General features: G+C 46.1%; 1 protein-coding gene across 1 annotated transcript in view; it reads right to left on the bottom strand.

Annotated features, from left to right (window-relative positions):
• Positions 1 to 10000, bottom strand: part of veph1 (ventricular zone expressed PH domain-containing 1) — a 205119-nt gene that overhangs the window by 94366 nt on the left and 100753 nt on the right. Inside the window, exon 10 of the mRNA XM_071357970.1 lies at positions 8490 to 8866. Within this exon, the coding sequence (XP_071214071.1) occupies positions 8490 to 8866 (377 nt within the window). The remainder of the gene's footprint in view (positions 1 to 8489; positions 8867 to 10000) is intronic.

Here is a 10000-nt window from a genome sequence, read left to right as displayed (position 1 = left end):
GTGTCTCAGGGTGTCTGTACTGTAGGGTGTCTCAGGGTGTCTGTACTGTAGGGTGTCTCAGGGTGTATGTACTGTAGGGTGTATATTGTGTAGATAATCCTCTAACAAAACCAATGGTCTCTATCATAAATCCTTTCAAAAGTTATTGTAGTTATTAACATTGTGGGATGGACAGAATCAGGGTGAATAAATCAATGGAAGCCAGAGAAACAAAGTGGTCAAAAATGGGGAAATTGCATCGTGTCTCAGGTGTCTCAGGTGTCTCAGGTGTAAGAAGCGTATCGCTGTGAAAAGTCAACGGAGCAATGAGCGTAAACCAAGCTTTTTATTTTCAAAGACTTTTACATTTCATTCAGTTCGTGCCATACTAATTTAGCTTTTTGAGACCTGCGAAAACAACTTTGAAGACTACGACCGCAACATGTAAAATCCTTAACAACCAAAAAGTTGCTATGTCAACAGAGTTTGGTGTTTATAATTGGATGTATTCGGTTATGAAATATGACTTTTTGGATATGATGTTTTCGATATGTTAGAGAAAGACCCCACTGAACGATTCTCAACATGAATAATCCTATTTGTCTTGGTAAAATGTATTTTATAACATAAGGAATTGACATTTCATTAACAAAGTGTGTTTTCACCATCTGGGGCAGAGTGGGTGGACACCTTACTAGTGCAGTGGACACCTTACTAGTGCAGTGGACACCTTACTAGTGCAGTGGACACCTTACTAGTGCAGTGGACACCTTCCTATTGCAGTGGACACCTTCCTATTGCAGTGGACACCTTACTAGTGCAGTGGACACCTTCCTATTGCAGTGGACACCTTACTAGTGCAGTGGACACCTTACTAGTGCAGTGGACACCTTACTAGTGCAGTGGACACCTTCCTATTGCAGTGGACACCTTCCTATTGCAGTGGACACCTTACTATTGCAGTGGACACCTTACTAGTGCTGTGGACACCTTCCTATTGCAGTGGACACCTTACTAGTGCTGTGGGCACCTTACTAGTGCAGTGGACACCTTACTAGTGCAGTGGACACCTTACTAGTGCTGTGGGCACCTTACTAGTGCAGTGGACACCTTACTAGTGCAGTGGACACCTTCCTAGTGCAGTGGACACCTTACTAGTGCTGTGGACACCTTACTAGTGCAGTGGACACCTTACTAGTGCAGTGGACACCTTACTAGTGCAGTGGACACCTTCCTAGTGCAGTGGACACCTTACTAGTGCTGTGGACACCTTACTAGTGCAGTGGACACCTTCCTAGTGCAGTGGACACCTTACTAGTGCTGTGGACACCTTACTAGTGCAGTGGACACCTTACTAGTGCAGTGGACACCTTACTAGTGCAGTGGACACCTTACTAGTGCAGTGGACACCTTACTAGTGCAGTGGACACCTTCCTATTGCAGTGGACACCTTACTAGTGCTGTGGACACCTTACTAGTGCAGTGGACACCTTACTAGTGCTGTGGACACCTTACTAGTGCAGTGGACACCTTACTAGTGCAGTGGACACCTTACTATTGCAGTGGACACCTTACTAGTGCAGTGGACACCTTACTAGTGCTGTGGACACCTTACTAGTGCTGTGGGCACCTTACTAGTGCAGTGGACACCTTACTAGTGCAGTGGACACCTTACTATTGCAGTGGACACCTTACTAGTGCAGTGGACACCGCCTCAGCGTAGAGAGTGACGCCATGTGTGTATGTCCTGTGTACTGTGACCCGTGTTGTCACATGGATAAAATTACAGAGGGTCACAGACTCACGTGTCACCAAACAGCCACCGACACCATGACATCATCTAGCTGAGTCGTTCTGTGATGTCCTATCCTAAGCCTCTCAGGGCTGTAGACTGTTGTCTTTTAGTGGCTTTGAAAATGGGTGGGTTTGTGTGTGTGTGTGTGTGTGTGTGTGTGTGTGTGTGTGTGTGTGTGTGTGTGTGTGTGTGTGTGTGTGTGTGTGTGTGTGTGTGTGTGTGTGAATAACTCCTGTCTGTCTCCTCCTTGGCTCTGGTGTTACAGAATTGAACCGTGTCACTGAGACCAAAGGAGGGACTACCACAACATCCCCTCATGTCACTCTCTATCATGACCTCAACTTTCACTGGCTCTATCACCCATTTCACTGTGAGTGTGTAAGGCAGCCCCCGGCACCTCTCTGATGCAGAGGCGTTCAGTTGTACAACTATGTGTTAGTGTGTACCGTGTGTGTGTGTGTGTTACCCAGCTGGCTCTCTGTTTCTTTATGTAATGTTTAAAGTGGTGTACTAAGATCAACAAGACCAAGAGAGATTCAGTTGAATCCCAGTGTTCTCTAGGAAGCTGGCTGTGGTCAGTGTGCACATGTGCAGAAGGGTGGTGCTCTGAGAGAGGCAGTTCTAACACATGAAAGACATTCTGCTTCCACTGGTGTCTTATTCACACAGTCACAAAGATGGTGTGTGAGAAGAATTAAAACCCCAAAACCCATGTCCAGTTGAGACAGCTACAAAGCTAGTCCATGATGATAACCCCAGGGCTATACTGGGGTTAGAGAGACTGTTACCCCTGGGCTCTACTGGGGTTAGAGAGGGACTGTTACCCCAGGGCTCTACTGGGGTTAGAGAGGGACTGTTACCCCAGGGCTCTACTGGGGTTAGAGAGGGACTGTTACCCCAGGGCTCTACTGGGGTTAGAGAGGGACTGTTATCCCAGGGCTATACTTGGGTTAGAGAGGGACTGTTATCCCAGGGCTATACTTGGTTAGAGAGAGGGACTGTTACCCCATGCCTCTACAGGGGTTAGAGAGGGACTGTTGCACCAGGGCTCTACTGGGTTAGAGAGGGACTGTTACCCCAGGGCTCTACTGGGTTAGAGAGGGACTGTTACCCCAGAGCTCTACAGGGGTTAGAGAGGGACTGTTACCCCAGGGCTCTACTGGGTTAGAGAGGGACTGTTACCCCAGGGCTCTACTGGGTTAGAGAGGGACTGTTACCCCAGGGCTCTACTGGGTTAGAGAGAGGGACTGTTATCCCAGGGCTCTACTGGGGTTAGAGAGGGACTGTTGCCCCAGGGCTCTACAGGGGTTAGAGAGGGACTGTTATCCCAGGGCTATACTTGGGTTAGAGAGGGACTGTTATCCCAGGGCTATACTTGGTTAGAGAGAGGGACTGTTACCCCATGCCTCTACAGGGGTTAGAGAGGGACTGTTGCACCAGGGCTCTACTGGGTTAGAGAGGGACTGTTACCCCAGGGCTCTACTGGGTTAGAGAGGGACTGTTACCCCAGAGCTCTACAGGGGTTAGAGAGGGACTGTTACCCCAGGGCTCTACTGGGTTAGAGAGGGACTGTTACCCCAGGGCTCTACTGGGTTAGAGAGGGACTGTTACCCCAGGGCTCTACTGGGTTAGAGAGAGGGACTGTTATCCCAGGGCTCTACTGGGGTTAGAGAGGGACTGTTGCCCCAGGGCTCTACAGGGGGCAGAGATAGGGACTGTTATCTGGGGGTTACATGGGCCTCACTCTGGCTTACTTTAGGGTTAGAGGGAGTGGACCAGGGTAGATTGGATTGGGGAAAAGGAGCGGGAGACAGTTTGAACCCCCACGCCTCATCTGGTTCTGGTTAGACTGCTCTGTAAGTCACAATTAAATAGTTCAATCCATTTACTGCAGCCCTGCGCATTCCTTAATATCATTAATAAAAAATAACACTGTATGCAATTATTTTTGGGGCTCTAAGTTTGGGTTCCAGTTTCACCTTCCAGTGTTACATAACAATGAACCCCTTTATCATCATGATCAATGATCAGATAATGTGTGAGTTGACCAGGTCATGTAATCAATCAACATGATCACTGATTTTTCCATCTACGTAACATTACAAAAATCATAAACTTTCTGTCCAAAAATGATGCAGAAAAATTAATCCATGCTTTTGCCCCTTCTAGATTAGACTACTCTCCAGCTACCAGGATAAAGCACAAAATAAACTTCAGTTAGTGCTAAACACAGCTGCTAGAATCTTGACTAGAACCAAAACATTGATCATATTACTCCAGTGCTAGCCTCTCTACACTGGCTTCCTGTTAAGGCTAGGGCTGATTTCAAGGTTTTACTGCTAACCTACAAAGCATTACATGGGCTTACTCCTACCTATCTTTCTGATTTGGTCCTGCCATACATACCTACACGTACACTACGGTCACAAGACACATGCTTCCTTACTGTCCATAGAATTTCTAAGTAAACAGCTGGAGGCAGGGCTTTCTCCTATAGAGCTCCATTTTTATGGAATGGTCTGCCTACCCATGTGAGAGACGCAGACTCGGTCTCGACCTTTAAGTCTTTATTGAAGACTCATCTCTTCAGTAGGTCCTATGATTGAGTGTAGTCTGGCTCAGGAGTGTGAAGGTGAATGGAAAGGCACTGGAGCAACGAACCGCCCTTGCTGTCTCTGCCTGGCCGGTTCCCCTCTCTCCACTGGGATTCTCTGCCTCTAACCCTATTACAGAGGCTGAGTCACTGGCTTACTGGTGCTCTTTCATGCCGTCCCTAGGAGGGGTGCGTCACTTGAGTGGGTTGAGTCACTGACGTGATCTTCCTGTCTGGGTTGGCGCCCCCCTCGGGTTGGCCCTGTCCGGGGGTATAGTCGGACGGGGCCACAGTTTCTCCCGACCCCTCCTGTCTCAGCCGCCAGTAATTATGCTGCAGTAGTTTATGTGTCGGGGGCTAGGGTCAGTCTGTTATATCTGGAGTATTTCTTCTTCTTATCCGGTGTCCTGTGTGAATTTAAGTATGCTCCCTCTAACTCTCTCTCTCTTTCTCTCTGTTCTCTCTTCTCTCGGAGCACCTGAGCCCTAGGACCATGCCTCAGGACTACCTGGCCTGATGACTCCTTGCTGTCCCCAGTCCACCTGCTGTCCCCAGTCCACCCGCTGCTGCTCCAGTTTCAACTGTTCTGCCTGTGGCTATGGAACCGTGACCTGTTCACCGGACCTGCTACCTTGTCTGGACCTGCTGCTTTCGACTCCCTCTCTCTACCGCACCTGCTGTCTCTAACTCTGAATGATGAAAAGCCAACTGACATTTACTTCTGAGGTGCTGTCCTATTGTACCCTCTACAACCACTGTGATTATTATTATTTGACCCTGCTGGTAACCTATGAACATTTGAACATCTTGGACATGTTCTGTTATAATCTCCACCTGGCACAGCCAGAAGAGGACTGGCCACCCCTCAGAGCCTGGTTCCTCTCTAGGTTTCTTCCTAGGTTCCTGCCTTTCTAGGGAGTTTTTCCTAGCCGCCGTGCTTCTACATCTGCATTGCTTGCTGTGTGGGGGTTTAGGCTGGGTTTTGACCAGGTCATGTAATCAATCATAATGTTGTAAGACTTTTCATTTAGAGCCAAATCCTTCAATAAAACAACTTGACCAGTATTCTATCTTTCAGACATACAGGTAACTGCCAAAATAAAGGAAACACTTGAGTAAATGAGGGCAATTGCTGAGGTGTGTCCTTAAAAACGTGCACCAATGTGCCAATTTCAGTATGTGCAATTTCAGTACCGCTAAGACCAACCTAAAGCTGGTCTTAGCGGTAATGCGGTTGGTTATGGCATGGATTATGGCAATGGATATGCACATGGAACAAGAGATGTGCTTTATGTGCCCCTTAACCTAAAAAAGTATGTTTTTTCCTATTTTGTTTAATTTGATAAAAAACCGAGCATAGCCTTCCCTCCTCTCAATGAAGGCAGTTTTTGTTGTTCTTCCCACAATGCATTCGACAAGTAGTCTAGACTACCGATAAAGGGTTTGGCTCGTGAGCCCCGCTTTGAAATAAATCTTAATCACCAAAGCTTTATTAAAAGATCAAGTTTGTGAGCAGCAAAACAGTGAGCAGACATTCCGTTATTATTTTAACCAGCTCCTGTTGTTATTGTGGATGTGTGTAAAAACTCATCCATGGGCCTCCCGAGTGGTGTAGTGGTCTAAGGCTCTGCATCGCAGTGCTAGCTGTGCCACTAGAGATCCTGGGTTCAAGTCCAGGCTCTGTCGCAGCCGGCCGTGACCGGGAGACCCATGGGGCGGTGCACAATTGGCCCAGTGTCGTCCAGGTTAGGGGAGGGTTTGGCCGGCAGGGATGTCATTGTGCACTAGCGACTCCTGTGGCGGGCCGGGCGCAGTACACGCTAACACGGTCGCCAGGTGTACGGTGTTTCCTCCGACACATTGGTGCGGCTGGCTTCAGGGTTAAGTTGGCATTGAATCAAGAAGCAGTGCGGCTTGGCAGGGTTGTGTTTCGGAGGACGTATGGCTCTCAACCTTCGCCAATCCCAAGTCTGTACAGGAGTTGCAGCGATGAGACAAGACTGTAACTACCAATTGGGGAGAAAAAGGAATATAATTGTTTTTATTTTTTATTAAACAAATAAAATGTAAAAAAACCTCCATGTAGGTTATATGTCCATCATGGAACGAGAGATGAGATGTGACAATCATATTTAGAAACGTTTAAGTTTTTATCCTGTAACAATTGCTTGTTTTCCATTTCTTCCGATACAAAAACAAGCACTTAGTAGGCTACCCTTACCCTTAGTAGACCACCCTTACCCTTAGTAGACCACCCTTACCCTTAGTAGACCACCCTTACCCTTAGTAGACCACCCTTACCCTTAGTAGACTACCCTTACCCTTAGTAGGCCACCCTTACCCTTAGTAGACCACCCTTACCCTTAGTAGACCACCCTTACCCTTAGTAGGCCACCCTTACCCTTAGTAGACTACCCTTACCCGTAGTAGGCCACCCTTACCCTTAGTAGACTACCCTTACCCTTAGTAGACTACCCTTACCCGTAGTAGGCCACCCTTACCCTTAGTAGACTACCCTTACCCTTAGTAGACTACCCTTACCCGTAGTAGGCCACCCTTACCCTTAGTAGACCACCCTTACCCTTAGTAGACTACCCTTACCCTTAGTAGACCACCCTTACCCTTAGTAGACTACCCTTACCCGTAGTAGGCCACCCTTACCCTTAGTAGACCACCCTTACCCTTAGTAGACCACCCTTACCCTTAGTAGACCACCCTTACCCTTAGTAGACCACCCTTACCCTTAGTAGACTACCCTTACCCGTAGTAGGCCACCCTTACCCTTAGTAGACCACCCTTACCCTTAGTAGACCACCCTTACCCTTAGTAGACCACCCTTACCCTTAGTAGACTACCCTTACCCTTAGTAGACCACCCTTACCCTTAGTAGACCACCCTTACCCTACTATAACGACAGCTGGTTCAACAGAAATGTGTCTGGTATCGTTCTTATCCTGGCCATGCAGTAGCCACGGAGCCTGTCCATTAAAGGTTTCTAAATGTCCTACTCCTGAGGCTTTTGCATGATTCACAATTATTATTTTAACCAGGCAAGTCAGTTAAGAACACATTCTTATTTACAATGACGCCTACCGGGGAACAGTGGGTTAACTGCCTTGTTCAGGGGCAGAAGAACAGATTTTTACCTTGTCAGCTCGGAGATTCGATCCAGCAACCTTTCGGTTACTGGGCCAATGCTCCAACCACTAGGCTACCTGCCGTGTACAGTTCCCACAGGCATACCTTCCGCCCACAGTTCCCATAGGCATACCTGCCGTGTACAGTTCCCACAGGCATACCTGCCGTGTACAGTCCATTTGGGCTTTATCCCTCTCCATTTCCAAAGAGCGCCTCTAGTCCGGTTATCAAAGACACCCTCCTCCAAACACATTCAACATGTTCAGTCCTATAAATCCATATCAACGGAAGGCCTAGGATATATCTTGCTTTATTGAGAACGTGCCTCACAAACTCAATACAATTAATGGAAGCCCTGGGTTTTTTATTTGAGGAGAAGTGTGATGTTCAAAGGCCTATACTCGTTGAAGCCAATTACAACAATGTTGACTGTCAACATCTCAAACACAGGATGTCATTATATATTATTTTTTACTGTTGCTATCACTCGTTACTGTAGCCGATGCTATTTAATAAACTGTAGTATCAATCCACAATGGACTAGGATTCCCCCAGCCCAATTGGATTTGATGACAACGCAAAAAACGTCAATAACCTACAGAACTGGAGATAACAGCATGCAGTAATAAGCCACGGAACTGCTTGATTGTCCAGTGAGTCACCAAGCCCTCGTCACACCTACAACTTGTTAATTCATCAAAACACAGCCCTTTCGCACCACCGCTAGCTATTGCGCTCATACTTTAATTCCACTCATATTTCTCACACATTCCCGGACCTATAGCTCTATCACCACCGAATACATTTACCAGGTTTGTTCAAATAGAGACGTTTATGTTGGTGTTTCCTTTATTTTGGCAGTTACCTCCACCTCACTCTAATGCTTTTTACTGACGTACTTCTCTGACTATTTAAGTTATGAGTGCTCAACACGGAAGGATTTGGTCTTAAATCAGGTATGATGAGCTGGTAATAGCAGTGTACCTTCTATGACACAGTGTTCTGGTATGGGGATCTGTTGGACCATCACAGAACAGAACTCTTTGATCTTCTCCATGTTGTCCCTCAGGTGGCTGTACAGCTTGTCCTCTTTCCCAGTGTCCCTCTTCACTCCTCTCCTTCCTTCCCCCTCTCCATCCCTCTGTTCCTCACGGGGCGTGGCCGGAGGGGTGGCGGGAGACAGGGAACCCTCATTGGTTAGTTCCCTCTCAGTGGGAGAGGTGTCTAAGTTTTCCGTTTGCTGACTGGGTGGGGACACTGAGAGAAATGCATCAGACGTTAGCGCCACCCCTTCTCCATCCTGACCACTCTCAGAGTTGATGGACCGTGACCTCACGGCGTGCAGAGCCAGACTCTTTGACCTGAGGAAGACACACACACACACACAGACGTCAACATCAGTTATGGTATAATAACATATTCATAAGGTGATAATATATTGTAACAGCTTTATACAAGACATTTAGAAGTGGTGTTAACCTGTAATACACTTGAATCAAGTGTTATATGGGAGAAAGTAAAAGAGTACTACAGAAATAAGTTGTTGTTTTTGTCTTGAGTCTGGCTTTTTTATTTCCTTTTCCTGTACTGTTGTTGATGTATCCATTTTGTTTCAAAATGTTAATAACTTTTGCACTGATATCCTTTAATACTTCTGGTTGTATGGTTTCAGTAAAGTCATGTGTGCTGACATAGATATGGTGGTGTTAAAGACTCACCTGTTACATCTCATAGATATGGTGGTGTTATAGACTCACCTGTTACATCTCATAGATATGGTGTTGTTATAGACTCACCTGTTACATCTCATAGATATGGTGTTATAGACTCACCTGTTACATCTCATAGATATGGTGGTGTTATAGACTCACCTGTTACATCTCATAGATATGGTGGTGTTATAGACTCACCTGTTACATCTCATAGATATGGTGTTATAGACTCACCTGTTACATCTCATAGATATGGTGTTATAGACTCACCTGTTACATCTCATAGATATGGTGTTATAGACTCACCTGTTACATCTCATAGATATGGTGTTGTTATAGACTCACCTGTTACATCTCATATATATGGTGGTGTTATAGACTCACCTGTTACATCTCATAGATATGGTGGTGTTATAGACTCACCTGTTACATCTCATAGATATGGTGGTGTTATAGACTCACCTGTTACATCTCATAGATATGGTGTTGTTATAGACTCACCTGTTACATCTCATAGATATGGTGGTGTTATAGACTCACCTGTTACATCTCATAGATATGGTGTTATAGACTCACCTGTTACATCTCATAGATATGGTGTTATAGACTCACCTGTTACATCTCATAGATATGGTGTTATAGACTCACCTGTTACATCTCATAGATATGGTGTTGTTATAGACTCACCTGTTACATCTCATATATATGGTGTTATAGACTCACCTGTTACATCTCATATATATGGTGGTGTTATAGACTCACCTGTTACATCTCATAGATATG

This window comes from Salvelinus alpinus, chromosome 21 (assembly GCF_045679555.1).
Source record: "Salvelinus alpinus chromosome 21, SLU_Salpinus.1, whole genome shotgun sequence".
Classification (NCBI taxonomy): domain Eukaryota; kingdom Metazoa; phylum Chordata; class Actinopteri; order Salmoniformes; family Salmonidae; genus Salvelinus; species Salvelinus alpinus.
The sequence above is the reverse complement of the archived record's forward strand: the minus strand, read 5'-3'. Positions and strand labels throughout refer to the sequence as shown.